This window comes from Ambystoma mexicanum, chromosome 3p (genome assembly GCF_040938575.1).
Source record: "Ambystoma mexicanum isolate Mex_15411 chromosome 3p, UKY_AmexF1_1, whole genome shotgun sequence".
Taxonomy (NCBI): Eukaryota; Metazoa; Chordata; class Amphibia; order Caudata; family Ambystomatidae; genus Ambystoma; species Ambystoma mexicanum.
Window position 1 is genome coordinate 368769233 of NC_090925.1, and position 27292 is coordinate 368796524.

The 27292-nt window shown below is 42.9% G+C and overlaps 1 protein-coding gene across 3 annotated transcripts in view; it reads left to right on the forward strand.

Annotated features, from left to right (window-relative positions):
- LOC138580467 (WD repeat-containing protein on Y chromosome-like) overlaps nt 1–27292 on the forward strand; it is a 229438-nt gene that overhangs the window by 31001 nt on the left and 171145 nt on the right. For 2 of the 3 annotated variants that reach the window (XR_011304264.1, XM_069651033.1), the window contains exon 3: nt 20174–20398. The exons of the other annotated variant lie outside the window; for it this stretch is intronic. Coding sequence is in view for 1 of the 2 variants with exons in the window: in XM_069651033.1 (XP_069507134.1) it covers nt 20339–20398 (60 nt within the window). In the remaining variant the exon portion in view is untranslated. The remainder of the gene's footprint in view (nt 1–20173; nt 20399–27292) is intronic. 3 annotated transcript variants of the gene reach the window in all.

A 27292-nucleotide genomic window follows, 5' to 3' on the forward strand; every position in this document is an offset into this window, starting at 1 on the left:
AGGTGATAAAATGGAAAACAAAGTAGAATTTATAGAAAGCCAAAAGGGAGGAAAGCAGTTAATTTGGAATGGATACATATTCTATAAAGAGCTTCAGCGAAAAGAGAGAATTTACTGGCGCTGCACAGAATATGCGAAAAATAAATGTACAGCCCACGCAGTAACAGTGGGAACAGAAGTAAAGGGAAATGCTGAACACAATCATATGCCTGATCAGACAAATATAATAATCAGGAAAACATTAACGGAACTAAAAAGAAAAGCAATAGAACATGAGGGGGAAACTAGTGGATCTGTACTCAGAGAAGTTTGTGGCCAATTACCAACGCATGTAACAGCGCAATTACCAGCTGAAAAATTAATGCAGCGCACTATTAACCGAGCCAAACATACTAATGAAAACCTACCCCCTCCACCTACATCCTTTGAAAATATAACTATTCCGGATATTTTTAAGGTTACAGCACGAGGAGAAAATTTTTACTGTGGCTCAATTGGAGTAAACAATGACAAAATCTTGGTGTTCGCTACCGCACAAAACTTTCAACATCTAAGTCAAAGCAAAAATTGGCAGAGTGACGCCACTTTTAAGGTATGCCCTCACCCGTTTTTTCAATTTTATACAGTACATGGAACAATCAATGACAAAATATTACCACTTATTTACTTTTTGATGCCAAAAAAAACAGAGGACGCATACAAAATCATATACAATAAAATTAAGGAAACTACACCAGATTCGCAACCAGAGACAATAATCATGGATTATGAAACAGCACAAATCAAGGGTTTTTCTAGCGTGTACAAAGAAACTAGAATAAAAGGCTGTTTTTTTCATTTCACACAAAGTGTTTACAGAAATTAGGTTTGGGATCAAAATATACGGAGGACAGTTACTTTCAGATTAACGTTAAGAAACTTTTTGCATTGGCTTTTGTACCGGAAAATCATGTTATTATTTATTACGAACATTTCATTGAAAGTCTGTACTATAAAAATCATGAGGATGAATTAACAAATTTACTGGACTACTTCGAAAATACCTGGATAGGGCAATTAACTAGGAGTGGCAACAGACTCAGACCAAAATACGCAATTGAATTGTGGAACTGCTACCAGTCTACCATGGAAAAACAACCAAGAACAAATAACGCGTTGGAAGGCTGGCATAGCCGCATAAATAAAAATTTCAACACCCTTAATCCAAGTTTATGGCATTTCTTAAGAGACTTAAAATTAGAGGAACAACACCAGGAATTTAGAATTTCACAAACAATTTCTTTGGCAAATCAAGCACCGAAAACAAAAAAATACAGAGACTATGATAATAAATTAGTGCAACTAGTACAGGCATTCACAATAGAGAACAAGGACATTTACTTAGATTCTATTGCATTTAACTTAAAATGTTAAAAAGAACACTTACAGTTGATGGTCGTCAAGAATCCGTGTTGAAAAAGGTGAAAAATCCCCAAAAAAAACCATAAATCCAGGTGCAAAGGGAGATTGCGTTAACCATGAAAAAGTGCCAATTCCATGATAAAATCCACAGCTTGAGTAAAAAAAAGTATCCAAAGTCCACGTAAAGTATCCAAAATCCACATTAATCCGAGATCCAAAATTCTGTTCCAGGTAAACTCTCTGCTCCATGAAAAAAAGACTTCCAGGAAAGCCGTATCCGAAAAAAATGGAAACATCCAGGAACGCAAAATCCAACATCCTTACGGCAAAATCCATGGAATCCAAGTAGACCCAGTCCATCCGATGAAAAACCAAGAAAAAAATGATGAAATACCCAAAAAAAAAAACAATCCAAGGAACGAACGGACGAGGACGCGACCGCGGTAGAAACGAGACGATAGTGAGCTTTAAAAATGGCGCTCACGTTTACGTTGTACTACGTACCGTACGTAGAAAGTTAAAACAAATATAAGTTAATAATTGTATACATACATTTTTAACTTGCTAGCGCCATCTACTGGTTGTTTAGTATATAACATGTTGAACTGAATTATAAAAAGATGTTGCATTTAATTATTTATTTATCTGAAAAGAAGCATTGTTATGTTTATTTATTTATTTAATACAATACGTTGGTATTACCTATATATTTATATATTACCTATACATATTTTTTAGATTTAATAAACATAACGATGAAACTAAATTACTGTCTGAATTGTTTATTTTATATAGAATGTATTTATGTATTTATTTATGAGTCGAAAAATTAATGTCGAAAATATATTATGTCGACATTTTTGTATGTCGACATTATAGATTTTCGACATTAATTTTTCGACATTATTGATGTCGACATTATGACTGCACACCGTTGAAGGTATTGAGGCCCCAGGCCCCAGAAGGCCTTGGGGACAATGCAAAGGGGTTTGTACTTAATCATTGCAGCCACCGGGAGCCAGTGCAGAGATTTCAGTCCTGGAGATATACGATCCCTGGGCTTCAGGCCAAGGACAAGTCTCACAGTCCTGTTCTAGATGAGTTGCAGAGGGCGGAGGGTAGTAGCAGGCAGATTTAGAAAGAGGCTTTTGCAATAGTCCAGCCTAGAGAGAACCAGAGCTCTGGAAACAGTGAGCTTCTGGGGGGAAGGAGAGGGAAGGAAGAATACCTCTGAAGAGGTGCAGCCGGTAGTGTGACTTCTAAATGGAAGCCATTTAGGGATTCAAGGAATTATTTAAGGGACTATTTGCCTTCTGTCCAAATAAAGAACATGTTATTGATGTATTGCATGCAAGTTAGTGGTTCCTGGGATTGTTGTGAGAAAAGCCCCTGCTCAAGATCTGCAATGAAAACTTTTTCATACTGAGGCACAATTTTTTTGTCCATGTCCAATCCAGTATTTTGTAGCAAATGTCTTCCATTGACGCAGAAATTGTTGTGTGTAAGAATGAATCTCATGAGGTCTATGATGGCTCTGTTTGGGGTGCCTGTCTTTCTGGTCTTGTTTAGCAGGAATACATGGCATGCTACTTTTACATGTTCCTGTTCATGTGGAATGTTGGAATAAAATTAGGTGACTTCCAACATAGCGAGGAGTGCATTTGGTGTTACACGTTCTACCTCCTGAATCTTCCTGAGGATGCATGTTGTGTTATCTACAACGTGTTTTTGTGTCCATCACCAAAGGTTTTAGGGTGGATCCAATCTATCCCAATATGGCTTTGGTTAATGTGTTGACCTCAGAGATGATTGGATGGCCAGATTTCCTGTTTTTGGATCTTTTTCCCAGGAATCAGATTGTTTGGTAGTAGATGTTGATGGTGTTCCTTAATAATGCTTGGTATGGACTTGATGATTTGTTCCATAATGGAGTCATCGTTTTTTTCCTGGTAAATACTGTGTGTCAAGAAATTTATATGCTTCCCCATTGAATTTCTTGATATCGATGGTCCCAACCGCACCACCTTGTCAGCTGGTTTTATTATGAGTCCCTCATTTGTTTGGAGTGTTCTGATTGCCCTTTTCTCTTAGGAGGTAAAGTACTGTTTAGTTATATGCTGTTTGTTGATGAGTCCTTTTGGTCCTCAGATTCTGTTTCTTGTAAACAGACAGAAAGTAAATTTCGATGTCCAGCTGTACTTTCCGTCTCATATAGCAGATGCGCCATTGTTTTCCGGCACAGTTCGGGATCCATTATAATGTGCAGAGGAAAGGTTTGGCGCTACGTTAGTCCAGTTTTAAAATCAAACAAAGTCCAACTTTTGATACGTTTTATTGGAGAAACTAAAATGGCATGCTGATGTGGTAGGATGCATAAGTTTACAAAGTCATCAGTTCATGCTCATATGATAAAATGAGCAACAACAAACACACAGAGTGGACATATCTTTTACAGAGAAAAAGATAATATTTCACCTTAAATTCCATTGGCTGCATGAAAAAGTATGCAATGAATCCAGTCCTTGGAGGGCCCATTTATATACCAGGCAATACATTTGAGATAAGAAGCAGATATATACTTACACCCATTGGAAAACAGGTTTCAACTCCACTTCTGGGAAATGGCATGGTTTGTTCACATCCGATTGCCTCCTCTGTCGCTCTCTTGGTCAGTTACATATGGTTATTCTCCATAACATGGTTAATTTACTAAAATGCCCCTTTGAAATGGCCCACTGCAATTATCCAATCAAAAAAGATTTCACGCAGGCTGATTCTCTTGATGCAAGTCTGCATTCGATCAGGCGACCAAATAAGGTTTGGTTTGACTTTTAGCGACACCTAGCTCATACTGGGCATAAAGGACTCCCCAATTCACCCTGCAATGCCTTCACCATCAACACAGCTTAAAATGGTAAGACATTTGCCACAATGAACCAACCAAAAACTACTCAGATCTTTGAGACTGTACTCAATGTCAACTCAGTAGAGCTATGCATGCTGTATTGTCTAACCCATCTTCTTATTCCACTCTCTAGAACTTAATATGTCTAGGTTACCCCCATTGCTCCCAGCTTATTTGTTTACCCACTAAAATTATCAAATTCACCCCTTAGTACATCACATCTCTGGTATAGCACCAACTCACTTGGTAAGAATATGCTATGAGCCCTAATGAAAACCTTTTCAGTCCAAGTTGATCTGTCTCAGGTCGACAGAAATCATTCTATCCATGCTGCTGCAATCCATTTGTTTGGTGATGCAGGTCTGGCAACACGATAAATATGTATTGTCATTGGACATCGATCTGAATCTTCCTTCAAATATTACTGCAACCGTGCCCTATTGAACATTGTCAGTGGTCCTCCATCATATCATATGCCTTCTCCATTTCAGTTCCGTAGCACTCTTTAAGAACCTGTTTGTCACTGGCTACAGTACCCCAATCAATCCCCATTCTTCCCCTCCCGCTCCCCTTTGCCCTCTTTCCCTCCCTTTCCCACTTCTCCAGTTGTTCCACCTCCTTCCATGGCAATTTCCATTTTAATTCTAAATAGTTAATATTTCTGATTTTTCCCTTATTTACTCCAAAACTCTCACATGCTTTTCCTATGTCACCCCTAGACTCATTTCTTTGAAAGAACCTCTTTCCTCTTACTCTCTGTTTCTCACCCTCTTTACAAGATCTCTCTCTTTTTCTCTAAACACACAGAACGTTTAAATTGACAACAGTCGATTTACACAACGCTGCATGTGTGTAGTTGTATCCATTCTTGTTTCTCTTTTTTAACCTACATATAAATACATTTATCAATTAATACTTTGTGCAGCCCTTGACTGTATACTAACACAAAATTCACTAATTAATTCACTAATGTTTCTTTCTCCTTCTGACAGAAAGATATGCAGGGTGAGTTATTATGCCCTCTTCCTGTGATACTCTACTCATCCAATATGGCTGCCACTTGCTCCAATCTCGCTATACACCTGAACACGTACTCCATGATGTCCTCTCCACCATCCCCGCCATTTTCCCCTAAGCTACGTAAGTATTTTCCAGTGCCTCACCACCTTTCATTTCCCCTCTCAAAACCTGTTGAGTCACACCAACTTCCAAAACTCTTTCCCAGAGACCAGACTCCTCACTCTGCGAGGCAAACAGCAAGGATACAGACATGTGCTAATAATAAGAATCACTAATACTGTGGGCTGTACCAGTGGTAACATCCCTAGGTCCCTCACTAGGTCCATCGCTAAAGGCTGTCACTATTGACTCGGACATTGGCTTGTTACAAGACCAAACACCCCAGAAGAGGTAATTATCACTTAATGGCTCCTCACACATTCATGATTAAATGTCATTTGTTAAAGGAATGCTTCGGTCAAAAAATTTTATTGCCCCTACGGGTCGGCCATGTGTTTTTAAGCCTAAGTCGCTCGATTTAAAAAAAATTTCCTATGGACCTTACCCGAGTTTTCGTCCATTAAACGCACGCGAAAACAGGCATCAGGGAGCGGCCATTTTGTGATAATCCTATCATTTCCCCCATCGCCCTGGCTGACCTGCTTTTGCGGCACTAAATCATATCCCCCGCCCCTGAGCCTGACATCATCAAAACATTCATATTCCCCGCCTCTCTCCGTGACGTTTCCGTGCTGCGTAGGCAAACGTGCCCAGTCGTCTTCTACGCGAATTCACACAGAACCCGGAAACCAACACAGATCAGCTCACAACACAGCGCGCCACAATTCGGAATATGAAACTGTAATTTAAAATCAAACAGCAACACGGTAAATTTGGTAAAGTCATTTAGTTGACATTAAATGTTTATAGAATATTCAGCAATTGCCATATGAACTCCGAAAGTCATTTATTTTCTTTTATCTCTATCCGCAAATCCGTATAAGTTTATCGTAAGTCACGCGCTGTTCCTTTATGGTACACACGGTGTTGGTTTTCGTTCAAAGAAGCACTTTTGTCGCACGTTGAACCGCAAGGCTGTTCCATCAAGTAGGCACTAGGCCAGCGTAAAGGTTGATATGTTGCTTCTAGCCACTAGTACCGCGTAAGGGCATATGGGCCCTTGGCGATCATCCCATAAGATCATCAGGATTGTGCAGTTGTTTACATTAAGCTGCAGCTGGCGGTTAAAAAAACATCTGCCGGTGTCTGAAACTGGTGGCAGTGGCAAAAGGGAAGGATATACCTGTTTTGAAAACATAAAATTTATAATTAGTCTCGCCATTGATCTTTATTAATATTATTCATTTTATTTATTACGGCCGAGCTGAAACTATTTGCTTTCAAGGATAGTGCAATGGAGTATGTTCGGCTCTAAAATCAATGCGAAAACTAACAAAATAAATCGAGGTTAGTACACAATGAGAAACGACTTTTTGTCTACATGCGTGTGGAATGTAGACCTGCATGCCCATGTGCCCGCTACAAGGACGATCCCACAAACCTTTTCAAAGCTCTTCATTCATTAATTTATTCATGCATCCATTCATTAATTCTTCATTCCGGTATAAAAGCGTCTAAAGAGTTACTTACATTATATTTGCAATTTCCATTGTGTCTGCGCAATGCAGTCCGTAAATCCCACTGTGCTCTTGACAACGATTTTTCGTATACTGAACTAACATGAAACTCGGTCTAGTTTCAGAATTTTCTGCCTTATCGTCTCTTACGTTTCCCCCCCCCCTAAACCTCCTTCAAATGAAGTTCTTTCGGCATGGTCCCTGTCTCTCAAGGTCAAAAAACAATAGAACCTTATACTGCCAGTGCGAGTTGTGGGCCTCTTCAGAGCGCAAGCTGAAAATCAAAGCCGCTGACCTTCACTAGAAATTAGCATACATTCTTTCTTTGCAACATCCTGTAGTAAAGCCATCTTTGAGAACTTGAAGTTTCGAATCCATCTATGTAGTGCGCCTCAATGTGCCAATGCGAACTGGCTTGTCTCCCATCTGCAACGGCTCGCTTGGCGCGTTCTAAGGCCCCCAATTTTGTCCTCGTTGTCTGCGAGCTTTGAAGCCCCAAAGAACCATAACTATTGAGACTTTTAATTTTTTGGGGAAGGTCAGGGAAAGTATAAAGTACCCGAGGAGTTGAGTTGAAAGTGAGATTTATTGTTTGTTTGTTTTATTATTTGCAATACGCAAGCCTCCCCTCGGTTAACAGTGCCCAGCATTTAGAAGAGATTGCGAAAATTAGTTACATCAACAAAAATATATACATACACATATAGACAAGGTCAGCAATATGAGGTGAATAGAGAGAGAATTCAAAGATGACACCCAGGTTGTTCGGCACCCAGGATGGTGAAGGTAGGGGTTAGGGTTAGCGTACTTTATATGCACACTGTACAATAACATTTATTTACAAAAAGACAATCGTATTACAATTATTTAAACCAGGATTTGTACTTCACAACCAGCTCTCCTTTGGGTGGACATGGCACAGTGGCAATGTTGGGTGGCAATGGATCAGTGCTCTGCACAGAAATGTTCAAAATTCCATGTCTGTGCTTCTCTAATGCAGCAACAATAAGGCTTTTGACAAAGTCGAACTCCATTTCCTCATAGACTGGTTTGATCACCCATTGCTTACTTCTTTTTGAAAAGGCCTTAGTGTAGCGAGGCATCCTTACATTACCCTTAGTCCTAGATTGTTCATGGCCGAGATTCTCGTTATGGGCCAAGACCGCTAGTAGAGTCCTATGTCTCATGCCTTGTATGCTGAAATGCAAGCGCTTTGGCCTGTACTTTAGACACATATTGTGGAACACCTCCAAACCTCCTGTGTGACAGAATTCTGTCAGTCCCCTCAAATCTCTTGATAGAGTTTTATCGAAAACAATCTTCTCAATGGCTTTGTGTGTCGGTGAAGATGGATTCAACCACTTCTTCTTCCGTGCCTCCACTGGGGACAAAGGGCCATGTTCACATTGGTGGAAATGTAGGTTTTTTGACCAGCGGTGCACGTTGGTACAGTGGTGCATCAGTGACCGCCATTTTTCAAGTAGTATTTCCACTGACCCTTCACAAGATTGATTTACCAAGATGCCATACATCAACGTGATGTTTAATATGTGGGAACTGCTCTCTCATTGTCTTGGCAATTGAACCGTGTCTGTCCGTTGCTATGAGGTCGATGTGCATTCCCCTCGATTGCAGATATTCCACTTATTTTATAAATCCTAGTTTCTCCATGGCCACTGAGGATGTGCATTGTGTTACCTGCACGACCACCAAACTCCCAATTTTCTTACTATCCATGTCCTGAAAGTGGTAGGTGCAGTACTTGGCAGAAAATCCAGGGCTGTCGCACTGTCCATCGCCAGCTAGCCTGAATCGTTTGCCTTCGAATGTACTTGCTAGAGACAATTGTTCAATTTTCCAAGCATCACTAATGGCCGCTAACAGATAATCATGTTGGTATTTGTAGTACTGCGTTTTTTAAATGAAATGTAGTCCCACAAACTGAAAGAAAGACTTTAACTTTCTAAAACTGGAGCCACTAAAAAGTGATGCAGCTGCACACAGTAGATTGCCTGCTGGCAGTTTCCCCAGCATCGGTTGTGCAGACCATGAGAACGTATGATGTAATCTACAGGCGGCATGTATTGTGACATTACTGCCTTGTTTTTGACGAGTCACATGAATCAATGGCTTCCCACATACTTTCCCTCTGACGGAATGCCCACATTTCAGCATACTTATAATATCCATCAAACAACTGTCGAATACTATGTATTTGTCCTCTTTCATTAGACTGTCATCGTGCGTCAAAGTTGTTTCGGCCTGTGACGTTGAGGACATATCACCTCATTTGAAAGAAATATCGCTGCTATCAAGTTCTGATGCGTCGGTGAATGCTGCTGCTGGTTCATTCTCTGTCATTTCAACATCTGCTACTTCAACATTGATGGGAGAACACAACAATGTCGACAGCTTTTTTGGTGGCAATTTTTTGGCGGGTGTAGATTGTGTGAATTGATCTGTGACTACTTCAGAGCTATCTTCAATACATCCAGTGTCATGTTGTTGCGGTGGTGCGGTCGTACTGTAGCAATGGTCCAATACAACTTTGCCGGATTCTTCGGACACATTAATTTCATTTTCTGTACATTGGACATGAGCATCCCGAGTCTCAACACGCCGCGTCTGAATTAATAGTTCCTCCATAGCCTCCATAGTGTAAATGGTCTGGCAAGCAACATCTCTCATTCGCTTCACTGTCTGTGTATGTATAGTTCGTAGACCCACGGGTAACTAGAGGACAGATTGGAAAAGGGATGTGCAGTTTAAACACAAGATAAAGTATAGTAGAATTGACTTGAAAAAAACATAAAATAGTCCCCAGCACAAAAAAAATTCTAAAGTTATGAACTGTTTGTAACTAACCTTATTTTTGTTTCTTTTCTTTGCAACGTTTTTGACTCGACCTTCAACATCTGCACGCTGTTACTCTGATACGTATCCGCATGTCTCCCCTTCCTCTTGCGCTGCAGCGACTATATTTTCTGTATCCGCATAGACAGCACGGAATGAGGCTCCATCGACTCCCTGAAACATAGTATTTTCATTACTGTGTATCAAAATATTGTTAGCATAAAACACACGTGAGGACGAACACACATGTACATCTCAATAGCCAAACACGATTTAAACATTGTGTGGAACAATCAAACGACAAGTATTCAAGCTCTGATGACCTAGTTTGATGGAGCTGTCAGTATCCATACCTCTGGCTCTGCATGGACTGCCATGAATGATTGTATTGAAGAGGAGGCATGAGCAACTCCCTGAAACACAGTACTTGCGTTAGTATGGTTTTCAATATTGTAAACATAACACACACTTGTGGTCGACGGTACAGGTACATCTAAAGAGATAACCACAAATGTTGCATTGTCTAAAATAATCAAGGAATATTTAAATATGATCAGATTTAATCAACTTATTTCTCTGATTTGTTTACATCTGCATCATCTAAATTGGATCTTGCGATTGTAGTGGAAGCTCCATTGTCTCCCTGAAACACAGAACTTGCGTTAATAGGGAAGAAAGTATAGCAAATGGAATCACGTTATATGATCACGCTCGATGGAGCTGTCAGTATCCATACCTCGTGCTGCTGAAGAATATCTAGGGCTGTTGCCAATGTGGTGCGCACTTCCGAAAGCTGTTGTGCCGATTCGTATCCGCATGGTCGCGCTTCCACCGGAATAACTTGAATGTCAGGCTCCGCATCAAGTGCGTGGGTTGACGATTCAACAACAACTGCCTGAAACATAGTATTTGCATTAGTAAGGATTACAATATTGAAAACACAACACACGCTTGGGGCCGCACAGGTACATATCAACGGCTAACCACGAATGAAACATGGTGTAGAACAATCAAACGACAAGTGTTCCAGTCCTGATGATCACGGTCGATGGAGCTGTCAGTATCCATACCTCGTGCTGCTGAAGAACATCTAGGGCCGTTGTCAATGTGGTGGACGCTTCAGCATCTCCTTGGAAGACAGTACTTGCATTAGTATGGATAACACTAATTATAACTGAAAAAAAAACCACCAGGGGATGACAACTAAGGTGTATATCAATTGGAAAGCACTAACCAAACAATTGGTAAAATAATCACACGATACATAAAAACTATGACTTGACATGCATAAAACAAGTCTGTAGCGGAATAGCCAAGTATGATTACCTGATACGCACTAGAAATGGTTGATAACTGCGAGCCTGTGACGGAAGTAGAATGTTCTTGCTTCAGATTCAAGGGATAGTCAAGAAGTTGTAAAGGTAAATTATTGTTTGATAATGAAATGCCAATATTTAAAATTGCCATGTAAGGAGACAGAATACTTGAGTAATGCGCAATATAGCACAGTTGCCTGTGCCCATATATAGATTTTGTTTGTGGGTTATGAAATCTAAAAATAATATATTGATAAATGTCAGTATTCAAAAAGCTATACACTCATATCAATGTTGAAAGTATTACAAATTGGAAACAAGACCTAAAATATCAATGAATCCATTCAGCTACCTACACACTGCCGCAAGGCCTAAAGCTAAAAACAGACACTTGACTCACCATTGGCGGATTGTGGACGAATAGAGTGGGAATAGCGTTTGCGAGCAATTTTCATGTCGATCGCCGTTTATTCTTCTTTGTTACCCAAGATGTGGTGTACATGTTTGAGGGAAAGAGACCGGCTGCAGATGCGGTATCGATCACCCCTCTTGTCCTCAAAGACTTGTTGGACTCTACTTTCCAGCTCATCCAGTGGATATCCGCAATGTCTGACCCATTCTCTTATTTGATCAACAGTTTTCGGGAAAACATGCATTGTAGTGCCTTCAGATTTAGCATGGGTCTTCGAAGGGCAACCGTTAATCGAACAGGCAGGCATTGTTGAAAATTCTGAAAATTAAATATCAAGATTATTATAAAACCTTGATGAATAAAAATGTCATAAAAAAGTAAATGAACCATACCATGCTCAATGCAAGGTTTGTTTTGGGCGCCGGAACTATACCAGTTCATCATGTGCGGCTTAGTATTTGCATAAATTAGACATTTTTTTAATTATGTGACTAAAATCTGAACATGTGACTCGTCCCTTGGATGTTCTGTCTTGCACGAAAAGGAAACATGCTTACATTATAGACTGGACCCCCGAAGGATGCCATTCGATGACAATTGACACAGATGAAAATAAATAGATCTATTGATAGCATAACAATTGAAACTCAAGTTAATAGCAATGAGACCAATGACCACAGCTCTATTGGGTACTGTAATAGCAAATAGATTGAAATGTAAAAATGACCGAAATATGACTAGGATACATGGCCTTACCTTGACCAACAAACAGTTGGATTCAGCAGGCCGAGCAGTATGTTGCAGGAGAACAGGTAGATGGCCACAGGTAGCACACTGACGAGTTTGCTCGAAGCGGTCACAGATAGCACGGCGACGAGCAGATTAGCATAGATCTCAGTGCTTCTCAGGTAGAAGGTTCAGGAGTTGACTTGCAAAGCACGAAGATGTTCTCATGAGACATATCAAGTGGTTTATAAAGTATTAGAAACAGGGGTGTGTTTGTGAATGAATGACGTGTGTATGTCGTGGTGCCTCGGGGGAGGCCTGCCTGGAGACACGGGGTCTGAGGAGGCCATGTGAGCGATGGCCCCTGGGCGTGGGATACCTTTTGAAGTGTACATGCTGTTTGGCACCTTGGCCGTTTGCGCCCGTGACAGCCCCCCATGCCAGCGCTCATCCCCGGGTGCGAACCGCCTTTGATAGAGGGGGTGGGATGGATGGGCCTGGGGCGTGCAGGCAAGTGTGTGGGAGCGAGGGGCCATCAGGCCCCTCTCATCCTTTACTTCTCAGTAGAAACTCATTCCAAGTGCCTCCAGTAGTGGGTTTGCCCCTTGCCCTTATGTGATGTTATGTGATTGTTACCTTTGAGTTCAGATGGGAACACTGAGCAGGACACGGGGCATCCATTTTTATACCCCTTTCCACTCCATCTTGGTGACCAGGCCTCACTGCGATAGTACAGTGCGCAGAGCACATGGCCCACACCCTCGTTCCCACTCTGACTGGAAATCTCCAGAGGTATTTGCAACAGCTAATAAATGTAACACATCACTCTCTGAGATCACGGTCCTGCATGTGAACCGGCCTGAACCAAGCACAGAGCTTGTTCATCTCCACAAACGTGTCCTTGCCCACGCACCCTCGCCAGTGCAAACTTACTGCCATTCTGACCCTGTGTCCCTGCAAGGAATTCTCTTCATGTGCCAGACCACTGACCACGCCATGATGCTCACCTCGCAGATCCCCAACTAACATTAGACCCCTACTGCAGTATATCGTTGCCTATCAATAACAAATGCCACATACCGGAGATTCTTGTGAGCACAAACCCACACTTCAAACAGTGTATTATAGTGGTCAAGACCCTTGACCTAAGGCCTGTATAATCCAATGTTAATTGATAGTATAGATATATGTGTGACTTTTATAGAGACATAACCGACTGAAAGACTTTGAACAAGTGTTATTTAGTGCATGCATTATTGATAATATATTATGTTAGCTTAGATAGTGACCACCCTGCTTCACAGCGACCTGAACTTCACTGAACCATTCCGAGCACAGATGTCTGACGTCCATCCTTGAATGGAGACACACTTGATTCATTTAAAAAATCAAAACATCCGTTGTTAAAATATATGTGGTGTTTTATTTTGTATCTTATTTTGATGACACAAAAATACAAGACTTTAAACATTGTACAGTAAAGGTTGCAGCACAGCGAGAGAAAATCCCCTGTACTGACCGCTGTCACTCGGGAACGTTTCTCTTATGGCACGAACGGCACAGGCGGGTATCACTCTTCGAACGCGGTGTCCAAGCCTCCCGTGAAGCCACCATGTAAAGGAACGATAGGCCACCAGCCTGTACCACCTGTGAAAAGGAATGAAACAAACTGTTTTTAAATGACCAAGATAAGTTTAATAAACGTTTGTTGTCAAACACAATTCTTGTAACTAATGGCATTCTGCTCGGACAAATGCTATCTAGACACTGCACACTATTGAACGACTTTCGTGCGTTACAATGATATGTAAATATAATTTTGGATATAGTAGAAGACCATGAAATAGGAGTGGCATGACAAGCAGAGTATACTTACTTGTTACTTGGATTACGAGGACGAACAGTTGCGCGAAGTTTGTGCATAAGCACCATCATTATCCTCAACACGGACCGTGTGAGGCAGGCTGCCCTGAAGTCTGACAGCTCGGTGATGCATTGCGGTCGTGGCTCACCTTCCGAAATGTAGGCCACGCATCCCGAGTTTTCACAGCAGCAGCAGTTCTCCTCCTCGGTTGGCATTAGCTCGCACCGATTGCATGTGCACCAGGTGGAAACACCGTCCATGCGACTAGGTCCAGGCTCTTCAGCTGCCGTCCTCCCAACTGCCGTCCGAAGACCCATCGTTTTCGCGTGTTTCCCTTTCCAGTAGTTCCTCCTCGGTATACTCGGGCTCGTACATGTAGGGCATTATTGTAGCCATTGTGTGTTCAGAGCACAAAAACGAGTCACAGAATACTCAAAGTAACACAGAGAGAGGAATGGAATCGAAAATCTGCTGCTGTGTGTTGTGAAACAGTCTGTTTATACTTATTGAGGAAAGAGGCGTCCTGCCATTTCCATGGCGACACGTCATTAGCTGAAGTGCAGCGAATGTTGACACGAGACGTGCTTTGGCGTTGTGAAATGAGCGGTACGCGTCTGCTGATGACAGGCTCAGGGGCGGGGGATATGATTTAGTGCCGCAAAAGCAGGTCAGCCAGGGCGATGGGGGAAATGATAGGATTATCACAAAATGGCAGCTCCCTGATGCCTGTTTTCGCGTGCGTTTAATGGACGAAAACATGGGTAAGGTCCATAGGAAATGTTTCTAAAATCGAGCGACTTAGGCTTAAAAACACATGGCCGACTCGTTGGCAATAAAAAATTTTGACCAAACCATTCCTTTAAAGACAATTTGGCTGATGTGGGGTATGTGCTATTTGCATTCTATATGCTTGGCAATCTAGGGTGAACTAATAGATGGATCCATGGTGGTCTTGTGCCAACAAACGTTCTCACTCTTGGTGGTAGTTCTAATGTATGGATACTCAATGTTTACTTTTGCCCTCATTCAGCCTTCCAGGCAATATTCAGGGCACTTTCAATCATGTAGTTATACAATCTTGCAATTAGGTATTATTGATGGCTTCTATCTTCAGTAGTAACCTCCAACACAATATCAGTTTAATACGACTCATAGGCAAGATATCCATGTATTGGTCCCGTTCAGACGTGGTACACCATTCTCAAACTCAGTGTGGTAGGTTCACCTTGAACACAGGTTACATACGTGAGGTTTAACGGTCCATATTATATGTTACAGATCCTGAATATTGGAACACTAATCATGGCCCAGCAGGGGTCACCCTTTTCCCTTGTAGTGTTTTGCCTTTCTCTTTCAGGACTGCAGCAGAAGGTTTTGGCCATACCATGTTCAGAAGTTCAAGCTCAATGGTGCCTTGCAACAAAGACTGTGTCAAAATAAGCACTTTCTATTGTTGTATTAATGCTTATTCTAGGGCCGGAAGGACTATCTACATTTATGTGACTGTTAATACCTTTGCAGGTTCAACTGCTCCTTGTTAGAAATGGTGCCCTTTCTTTCCACTTACTGCTTCTAATTATGCATATGAATGGTTATGAGTCTTGCAAGGGTGGTTAATACCTCATATCCATTCATTTGTTCCATATTATCTTATTGCTAATGTAGCGGGGGATCATACCACACACCTTATAGGGAGACAGGTGTAGGCGGGCACACAATATACTTATTATATACCTTTACTGGATTCTTGACAAGCCTCTTAGCTGTCTCCAATTCTGCTTACCAGGGCCCAAGATCACACAGTGAGCTTCGCTGTGACGCGGGGAAGGGAGTAAAAGGCAAAGGATCCTTGCGTGGCTTCACGCGCCAGGGATCCTTTTGTTTATTCTTTTTCCCACTGATATTCATTCATAATGAAAATGGCAAGATCATTACCAAAAGTATTGTTTTGCTGAATCACGGCTAATCTTCAATGCAAATACATCTGGTTCGTCCTTGTCAGCATTCAAGTGTTAACACTGCCTTCAGGTTCTGTTTCAAAACAAATGGTACCCAATGACATCGGGTGGCCAGTTCATGGCACCCATTGCTTCATTTGGCAGTTGGTATCATTGAATGGTATAACATATCCAAATTGCTACTGGTGAGACAGCTGATGGGTGAGTAGTCTTGGGCTGCTTCTCCTCAGGGGTAAGGATTGCTAATTGAATACTTTCTATTCTTAGCATCAATCTTGAAGAAAACACATGGATTTTAGCTGGATTATCTTTTTATTTTTGAGTAGCGTTAGTGGAATTAATGTCTATTCATCATCCTAAGAGGGTTAGGCACGCTGCTATCCTCCTCTGGATTCGCCTGCAACCGGCAGAAGTACACCCTGTGCTACGCTTATCGCATATCTACAAATGAGTTGTGCGAGTATGCGTTTGTAGATACCCATTCAGTCTACCGTGGCGCTGTCATTGACTGGCTCTCTCTCAGATACTAGGGTCATACATCAGTCATGTGTTCATGAAGTGATGTTAACATATTGTTTCCATTAGAACTTCTGGCTACTGTGTTCCCGGTTTGCACGGCAGAAGTATATGAGATACTGCATTCTATATCTTCATTTAATAAGGAATGCAACTTGACAAAGGTGGATGGAAAGTAATGTCCAATTATGTATGGGAAACATCATCACTCCTAGTTCAACAGTCTTGTCGCATTGCTTACGTGCCACCCGCCTTCTCTCCCTCCTGAGTTCTTCTGCCTCCTTGTCTTGGAATAATAACAACACTGGCAGCGGCCAAAGAGAGGCAAGTTTTTTCTCCCCTTTGGCAGTAGTGGAAAATTCTGGAAATGTTAGGAAATTAAATTGGTTCATGTCTGGTAAGGCAGGGAGCCTTCATTAAGTAAGGACTGTAACCCCCTGTGTTGAATTTAAGGAAATGAGTGAACTTGAATTCATTGCCTTCCTCAAATCCATCAAACCATCAAATTGTAAAGGGGACGCCTGCCCGGCTCAGATCATCAAAGATTGTGCCCCCTCCGTTGGCCCATTTATCACTGCCTTCATTAATTCCTCCTTCCAGTCTGGCCATGCCCCAACTGGACTCAAGGAAGCGTGGGTCCGACAGCTCCTTAAAAAACCCTCCCTTGACTCATCGGTTCCAGGGAACTACAGGCCTATTACCACTGTCCCCTTTCTGTTAAAAATCCTGTTACAAAAAATCCCACTAAACAGCTTCCTTCCCTTACCGTGCTGAGTGAACCAACTTAGATGTATGTGTACTTAATTTTTGCATACTTAAACCTAAACAAAAGGGCACTTCACCTCTTAATTATCGAAAAATACTCATATTTTATTGTTTATCACACCATATTGACAATTCTAATATACACAATTAAAAATATTCCAAACACATATTCAACAATGAGTCATTGTATGTACATCTTTCTTCATTACAAATGAAGGCATAGACATATCTGCTTAGACAAACCTTTTATATGCCTTACTGGGGGTGTGTTCTCTTTTATAGAACGAACCCCACTCTTATTTCTGCCCTTCCTAATTTCTCTGGGCAAAGCGGACTGTGCCAAAATACTCGTTACCGTAACAGATGTATTTCGTTTTTTGCATAAAAATGTTTTATTTTAACCATATTTTAAAATGCAACTGTTTTATTTGTCTTTTAGAAAGATTGCAAATTACGACAAACCATTAAGTGGGTGAAAACCACTATATGAACTAAGCCTATGTGCCCTGAAGTCAGTACCAGCAGGATTCGCCATAGGGATTACTGACCTAGCTTATTCTTAAAGATATATTTCCATGCTGGTCCTAGAAACACATTTTTATAAAAGTGTTGGCACAGTCCGCTTTGCCCAGAGAAATTAGGAAGGGCAGAAATAAGAGTGGGGTTCGTTCTATAAAAGAGAACACACCCCCAGTAAGGCATATAAAAGGTTTGTCTAAGCAGATATGTCTATGCCTTCATTTGTAATGAAGAAAGATGTACATACAATGACTCATTGTTGAATATGTGTTTGGAATATTTTTAATTGTGTATATTAGAATTGTCAATATGGTGTGATAAACAATAAAATATGAGTATTTTTCGATAATTAAGAGGTGAAGTGCCCTTTTGTTTAGGTTTAAGTATGCAAAAATTAAGTACACATACATCTAAGTTGGTTCACTCAGCACGGTAAGGGAAGGAAGCTGTTTAGTGGGATTTTTTGTAATTGGTGTTTCATTATCCTCACCCACTCAGCCCCTAAAAAGAGGATAGGTACAGCTCAAGCAATATTCAATGTTAAAAATCCTGGACAAAGCAGCCTATCTGCAAGTCAAAAAATTCCTTGAAGATAACCATCTTCTTGGTCTACGGCAGTCCGGGTTCCGGCCACGACATGGCACTGCCTTTGATCTGGAGGATCACAAGACCCTTTGCCATCACCTCTCTACTGCAGCTAACTTCTCCCCGAGGGCCTGTGCCTGGGGAACTTTTTTCCTACAGGAAAGAGCGATGAAGGTTTTCTCCGAATCATCATGTGCCAACCCTAGTCTCATTAAATGTGGGGTCTCACAGGGTTCATGCATAGCTCCCACCCTCTATAACCTTTTCACGAAGCCTCTGTTCAATATTTTGGACACCCTGGGCATCTTATACACGAACTATGCAGATGACACCCAGGTGCTCATCCCGCTCTCGGGTGATTATCTGTTTGACCTGAACACGCTCAACTCCATTTACTCAATGATCCAATCCTGGATGGCAGAAAACTGGTTATGCCACAACAGTGAGAAAACCGAACTTCTGTTAATTGGATCCCCGTCCACCTTGCGTAAATTTGACAGCCAATACAGCTCCTTCACCGTTGATAACATTCCCATCTCTGTCTCCCAAGCCATTAAGACCGTGGGCGTATATCTGGAACCTAACCTGACTATGAATAGGCAGGTTAATGCCACAACCTCCTCTTCAGCGTACCACTCTAAACTGCTTAGTGCAACCAGACCTTTCCTATCCCAACAGAATTGCCTCATCATTGCTAGGGCAATAATTGGGTGAAGACTGTACTACTGTAATGCCCTCTTTGTATGGACCTCCCGTAAGAATCTTGCTAAACTTCAACTAGCACAAAACAAAGCTCTCTGGGCTGCAAACAGGTATCTCACGAATGGACCACATCTCTGAGGTCAGAAGGCAGGTCCACTGACTTCCCATCAAGGAAAGGATTGTTTTCAAAACCCTCGCCCTGACGCACAGGTGTGTCCATGACTTGGCTCCCCCTTACCTAGTTCAAAGGATTTCCAGACACATTCCCTACAGGCCAACCAGAGCAGCATATTCCAACAGGATCACCATACCCATAACCTGCACAGTGCGTGCGGGCGGTACCAGCTTTCCAACTATGGCCTCCACTTTTTGGAATGCCCTCCCTTCTCATATCAGGTTGATTGACTCTCATGCAGCCTTCCGGAAAGCCATCAAAACCAGGCTCTTTGTTTGATACTGCACATGTACCACCTGTATCTATCGTTGTATATGTAACTAAGCAACCTGTAATAAGTAATTCTTGTTGGGCCGCATTCTTGTAGCCCTGAATCAAGCCTTCTTATGCTCCTTCATAGCGCCTCGATGCCAGTGGGCTGTAGTGCGCTCTATAAATCAAAAAAATTAATAAAATAAAATAAACGAGACAGGTGGATTAGGCATAAGTAATGATGATTACCATGCTGAATCAGCCCATTTGCTGTATTTATATGATGTAAAAATTGAAATATTTTGTCATTCCCACCGAAAGCTTATGAATCTGGGAAGGATATCCTTGCAGGATAAATAAATGCGTGTATGGACAGTGACATCTGTGTCAGCTACTGTATAGATGTGGAGATTTCGTAGGAGTGGTACGAAATCTACACGCTCTTTTTGAGACTATTAAATTGGGAATAATAGGATGCCCAGGAATCCTCTTAGCATGGAGAGTGGAAGCTGTACCTGTCTGGATATCTGAGAAGAAAGCTTGATATCAGTGACACCTATATAACGGCTTGTCCTATCTTTTTCACAGGTTCTTTTCTTATGCACACGTGATAAGAGTCCTGACACCTCAATATTGCTCACGAGTTGCGCTAATGGATTCATTTACGCCTGGTCAGTCGGTTCCCATGGAGGGTTGCTGGGTAAATTTCGAGCAACATACGGAGATGAGAATCAGGATGCCTCAATCAGCACCATGTGCACAGATATGAACAACCAGATACTTTTAACTGGGGATTCGAAAGGGTTCATTAAGGTAATCAATACAATTTGTCAATTAGTCTAAAAAGACACTTTTCACAATTGAGGCAGCCAAAGGTGTGTGTTGATGTCGTACTGTCATTAATGGAACAAGCTCAACTGGTTTTGTAATATGTACTAATGTGAGAATAATTGCAATTTTCTTTTGGAAATTGAAGTGCTGATACTCTTGGCTACGTGGCCTATGGAGATATGTTAGCTTATTATTTAAGCCTTAGTGGTCGGGGATAAGGGTGGGGGCAGTGGGAATTCCTGGGCATTAAGTACCAAGAAGCCTGACTTAAGGTCCAGTGCGGAGCATGGTCTCCCAAAGGAAACAAGTATTGGCAAAGCCAACTGTTTTGGCTTGCGTATAAATATTCTGTATTAAGTCTTAATGGATCAAAGTAACCTTTCCTTAGAAGCATATTGTAAACACGATCTACATACCAAGTGTGCGCTCACAAACTTCTCAGAGCTGATCACTACAAAGAAACTGTTTACAAGTATGTAATTTCAAATATGTTCACAGGGAGGATAAGAAAAAAAATGCATTGGCAAAGTCAATAGCTATGGCTTTGTTTAGGCATTTACAAGGCACTGCCATAATGGTACTACCTGGCCATATGATGGTCCCAGCTGAAAAACAGTGTGATTACCTGAGCATATGATAGCAGCAGGGCTCAAACTTTGCAACCACCAATAGCCATTGGTTAGCGATAATTGACTTTTGGAGTTACTTTTTTATGGCTGGCTACTAGCGTTCCTGGCAAATGACCATCTCATACTATACATAAGCCAAAATAAGAAACTGATGGCTTTGTCAATGCTTTTTATTATCAGAACTTCAGTGCATGGAACAGATATAAAATCAAGTGGTTGAAGGCACACTTTGGTTAAAATAAGTTTATTACACCAGTAAGACATTTACAGCTGCAATTAAGCCATTAACTCTGACTACATAGAAAGAACACTGGCAAGTCAAAGTTTGACTGCTTAATAAAGGGAGCTTCAAGAGCTACCATGAGAATGTGTTTTGGGCATGGATGGGCAATCAATGGATGGGTAAATAACCAAACCACCACACCCCTACAAGATGTGTCCCTTATCACGTCATCTCCTAGTTGTACTCCCATGCAATAGTCCACCTTCTAGGTGGCGCTAATAGCCAAAGCTAAAAAGGGAGGTAAATGTACAATTGAATGCAATGTATAGTGCCATCTTTTAACACACATTGTACAAGTCCCCATTAACTATGCCCTGAAATCACTCCCTTGCTCAAACTAAGTACTATGCATCATCGAACCTGGTTACGAAACACCCAGATGTCTCTACCAGCGCTGTAGATTATACCAGGTGCTAAGGGTACTGCCAAATAATTGTAAACTTTATATTTTTCATCCTACAAAAAAAAGGCATTTGACTAGCACATAGTCAATTATCAGTACTAAATTCAATGGTTGTGGGCTGTCAGGAATCAAAGATCACTTCCACAAAAATCAAATCCTCATAAGCGATCATAAAAATATTTAGTGAGGTGGAGTGACCACTCATGGTTGGATAGAATCAGCATGGTAAAGAGCAAACTTCACAAATGCAATATTTGTTAAGACCCTAGCTGTCCAGGTACCTAAAATACATTTCGAGTGGATTGTGTCCTCCAACGTATTCCTCATCTTAGATGTATTCCATCCAGCTTTGCTGCTCTTCGGAATTTTTTTTCAGCAGAGGGCGCCGTGCGTCGATGTCGTCGAGTCGACGGTCCCTCAAAGGCCTCCGTCAAGGGTGACGTCATCGGGTGTATAAGTAGCACGCGCGGCGCCCGTGGGCCTCAGTTCTGTTTTTCCGCAGTTACGTTGCTTCGGACATTCGGCGCGCCTCGAGTTCTGTGAAGAAATATAATATAATAAGAAATATGTCCTCGTCATCGACGACGACCACGACCCCGAGATCGGGTTTCAAGAAATGCAAGTCGTGCGGCTCAAAAATGTTGATCACAGACCCGCACCGCTAGTGTTTGTGGTGCCTCGGAGAAGGCCACGACATGGAGGCCTGTTCGAAGTGTCAGGTGATGATGGAGAAGGCCTTGCCAGAAAGGAGAGGAAAACTACAGGTAGGTTGGAAGGATCGAAAAGCTTCTAGCGTCGAGTCGAGACCCCATGAGGAGAAATCTCCTCGACGCGAAAGGCATCGATCTAGATCCCGAAGCGATTCTCATCGCCCGTCGTCTTCGTCAAAAAAATCGAAGAAACGAAGCCACAGGTCTCCCTCCACCTCGTCGTCAGACGAGTCTCCGAAAAGGATGAAATGCCCCACGAAACATTCGTCTTCCGAAGAGTGGGAAGCATTCAGGGTCAAAATGATGGAGGTGTTTCAGAAGGCGAAGCCTCGGTCCACGCATTCTTCGGAAGCCGGCCGGGAGTGTCATCGCTCCGACACTCGCGCGCCCTCGAGCCGGGTGATCGTAAAAGGAAGGCTAGGGAACCTTCCAGGACGCCGAGCGATAAACGCTCGAGTCGAGTCGACTGCTCGAGGTCACCGACGCCGTCCGAGACCTATCACACCTCGAAGGGAAAATCGTCGAAGACTGCCTCGATGCCCTCAAAGCAGACTCTGCCGATGACCACTATGTCGTCGACGCGTCAACGGCTTTATCGACGTCGACGCCGAAACCCTAGGCGCCAAAGGCTCCAGCCAAGCCAGGGAAACCAGAAAAAGAGAAGGAGAAAGTTACAAAACATGTAATTTCTTCAGAGTCTGGTACTACACCTCTTCCTCTTCCTCTCCCAGAGAAGGTTTTCAAGCCTCTACCTAGGAAGGAGTTTTTCAAATCCTTGACCTCAATTTTTAAGGAACAGGAGAGATCCGATGAGGAAAATGTACCTTTTGGATTGGAATATGGCACCCCAAATGTCCCAGAATGCTTGATCTCAGAGGAAAGCAGAATGAGGGATTTGGTGGAGTCTTTACATAATGCAAGTGGCATTGACACTTCTCCTGAGAATTACTTTGGCAGACCAGATCCAGGAGAGCATGCCAGTCCATCTTACCGTCAGTTAATGACCAAGGTGGTAGATTACTTGGGATGGGCTAGACCACCAGCCCAATTCGTCCAAGACGATTTAACAGACATATTGGACCATGGTCCCACTGAAGACCCAGTACTACCTTTTCATGTAGCCTTACAAAACAGGGTGGCCAAGAATTGGGAAACTCCGGATTCTATTCCTCCGGTAAATAAGTCCCTCGCATCAAAATACCGCCCAGCCAGTAGCGACCCCGGCTATCTGTCAAAACATCCAACTCCCAAGAGTCTGGTCATACAGGCAGCCACAGCTTCCAAAAAACTTGCGTACCCGTCTATCCCTCCTGACAGGGACGATAAGCGTGTGGATGGTTGGGCACGGAAGCTATTTTCAGCCGGGAGCATGGCATTAAAATCTGCCATCTCCACATGTGCCTTGGGAATATTTTCGTACACTCTGTGGGAGTGCATCGCAATGGCGGCGGAGCACATTCCAGAAGGGGAAGATCGTTAGAGATGGAAAGGAAGCCATGCAGGAATCCCTTCAATCTGGGTTGGACACTGCGGATAGTGTAAGCAGGTCCATGGGCACTAGCACGGTAATGCGCAGGTTTGCATGGTTACGGAAGTCGGGTTTTGCACCGGACGTACAGAACCGTCTTCTGAACATGCCTTTTGACGGGTCTCACCTTTTTGGCAACAAGGCTGACGAGATCCTTGAGAGGTTGCAGACCTCAAACGCAGCGGCCAAATCTTTAGGAGTTGCTATTAGGCAACCTCAGCCTTTTCGTGCACAAGGGCAATCATGGAGGGGACGATCCTATTGTTATTACACCTCATATGGAAAGGCGAGAGGAATGGCCAGTCAAAGGGGCCAAAGAAAGGCCACTCGCGGTGGACGAGGAAAACGTGCTAAGCCAGCACCAGCTGCAGCCTCTCTGCCAGCAGCGGCTGCAACATCCGCCACAAAACCACTTTCAGGACTTGCACCACAAAACATCTGTAGGAGGCAGGCTGTCACAGCATCTGCAAGAATGGCGAGCCATTGCTTCAGATGTTTGGGCTCTAGAAATAATAGCCCAAGGCTACTGCTTTCCTTTTCTAAAGCAACCTCAAAGCAATCCACCAGGGAGAAACCCGTTGAAGTCTTCAAACCCGCTCCTACAGCAGGAGGTTCTAACCCTGCTGGAGAAAGGTGCCATAGAACCAGTACCTGCAGCGGAGAGGAACAAGGGATGGTACTCCCCGTATTTTCTTTATCCCCAAAATGGACGGAGGACTGAGACCCATCTTGGACTTAAGAAACTTGAACAAGTTCCTCAGGAAGGACAAATTCAAGATGGTTACCCTTTCTCAGATCCTTCAGGCCCTTCAACTTCAGGACTGGTTAGTGTCATTGGACCTCCAGGATGCTTATTATCATGTGCCGATTCATCTCAAACACAGAAAATACCTGAGGTTCGTAGTTGGCGACTCACACTATCAGTTTCGAGTCCTGCCATTCGGGTTGACCTCTGCCCCGAGGGTCTTCAACAAGTTAATGGTAGTGGTGGCAGCGCACCTCAGGAGAGGGGGGATTCATGTCTACCCCTACCTGGACAATTGGTTGATCATAGCGCGTTCTGCCTAACAAGCACTGGATCATCTAAAAGTCACCTGCCACTTCCTCCACAAACTGGGCTTCTCCCTCAATTTCAAGAAGTCACAAATGACACCTTCCCAACAGCTTCAGTACATAAGGGCTTTACTAGACACATCCTTGGGAAAGAGCTCGCCTCCCAAGACGAGGGCTCAAGACATTCTTCAGATGGTTTCCAAATTCCAAAATGCACAAAATCTCCAGGCTTACGACTTTTTAAGGTTGCTCGGCCTCATGGCATCCTGCATCTTCCTGGTGCCAGAGGCACGCTTGAGGATGAGATCCCTTCAATGGGCTCTAAAGACTCAGTGGTCCCAGTTCTTGAGTCAAATGACGGATCTTCTTCAGATTCCGAACAAGGTCAGACAAGACCTTCTATGGTGGACCTGTACAGAGAACATCCTAAAAGGAGAACCTTTTTGGCAACCATGGCCGGAGATCACAGTAGTGACAGACGCCTCACTCCTGGGGTGGGGAGCTCATGCCAACGATTTGACAATCAATGGTCGTTGGTCTCCATCGGAGTCCAAACTACATATCAACCTTTTAGAGCTGAGGGCAATCAGACTAGCGCTGAAGGCCTTCCTGCCATCTGTCAGGGGAAAGAATGTCCTGATAATGACGGACAACACAGTGGCCATGCACTACCTAAACAAAAGAGGAGGTGTGGGGTCACTACCCCTGTGCAGAGAGGCAATGCAGCTCTGGTATTGGGCGATTCAGGAAGGAATATCTTTAACGGCAATTATCTAGCCGGGGAAGAGAATATGACGGCAGATGCTCTAAGCAGGCAGAGCACGGTGTGCCACGAATGGGAACTGGCTCAGGAAGTCATTCAAGAGATCTTCGCCCTTTGGGGAACCCTCCAGGTAGACCTATCCGCAACCGGTACCAACCGAAAATGCAAAAGGTATTGCTCAAGGGAATTTCCCCCGAGAGGAGCCCTGGGTGACGCGTTCGTGGTGGAGTGGAATTTCCCACTATTGTACGCGTTCCCTCCGATTCCCGTCAATCCTCAGGTCATCAGGAGGCTGAGACGCTTTGGGAACCGCATGATCCTAATTGCCCCGGATTGGGCCAGGAGAACGTGGTATCCGGACCTTCTAGATATGTCCATCTGTCCTCCAGTACGTCTTTCTCAGAAAGAGAACCTTCTCTCTCAAATGGAAGGTCAGGTTCTCCACCCAGAGGTCAGAACACTCAACCTTCATGCTTGGTATCTGAAAGGCTGAGATACAGGGATTGGAACCTTCCAGATGATGTTATGGAGGTGTTGCTTTCGGCAAGAAGGCCAGCAACAAAGTCTCTATACCGTTGCCGTTGGAAAAAGTTTTGCAACTGGTGCAGGGAAAGGAATGTCGATCCTTTTCTATGTTCTATTCCGGAAGTACTATCTCTCCTTCTGTCCCTAGCACATAGAGGTCTGAATATCGGAACAATAAAAGGTTACCTTGTGGCGCTTTCCATTTTCAAGCGCTCATTGGAAGAATGCTCCTACTTCAGAATTCCTTTGATAACACAATTCTTAAAAGGTCTCACTAATGTGTTTCCTCCTCGCCCATTTCAAGTACCGATTTGGGATCTAAATTTAGTCCTAAAATTCTTAATGTGTGCCTCTTTTGAGCCTGTGCACACGTGTCCATTAAGATTACTAACGTGGAAAACGGCCTTTTTAGTTGCTCTAACATCAGCAAGAAGAGTGAGCAAATTGCAGGCACTGTCTTCTGGACCACCCTATACTGTGTTCCATAAGGACAGAGTTGTATTGAGGGTTAAGCCATCATTTTTACCAAAAGTAATATCTGATTTTCATTTAAGTCAGAATTTTTTTTACCCTCATTCTATCCTCCACCTCATCCTTCTAAGGAGGAGGAAAGATTACACAGACTCGATCCAAAAAGAGCTTTAGACTTTCTAGGCTTGGAGTGGACAACCAGTTGTTTATAGGCTACACAGGAAGGAAACTGGGTCAATCGGTAACAAAACAGACAATTTCACGCTGGATCGTACTTTGCATTTCAGAATGCTACAGACTAGCACAAAAAGACCCACCAGAAGGGTTAAGGGCTCATTCCACCAGAGGCATCGCCTCTTCCATGGCCCTTCAAAGAGGTGTCGCAATAAGGTCCATTTGCGAAGCAGCAACTTGGTCTTCACTTTACACCTTCTCAAAATTCTATAGCCTGGATGCTTTCCAGTCTAGGGAGCTGACTTTTGGAAAAGCAGTGCTTTATTCCGCCATCTAA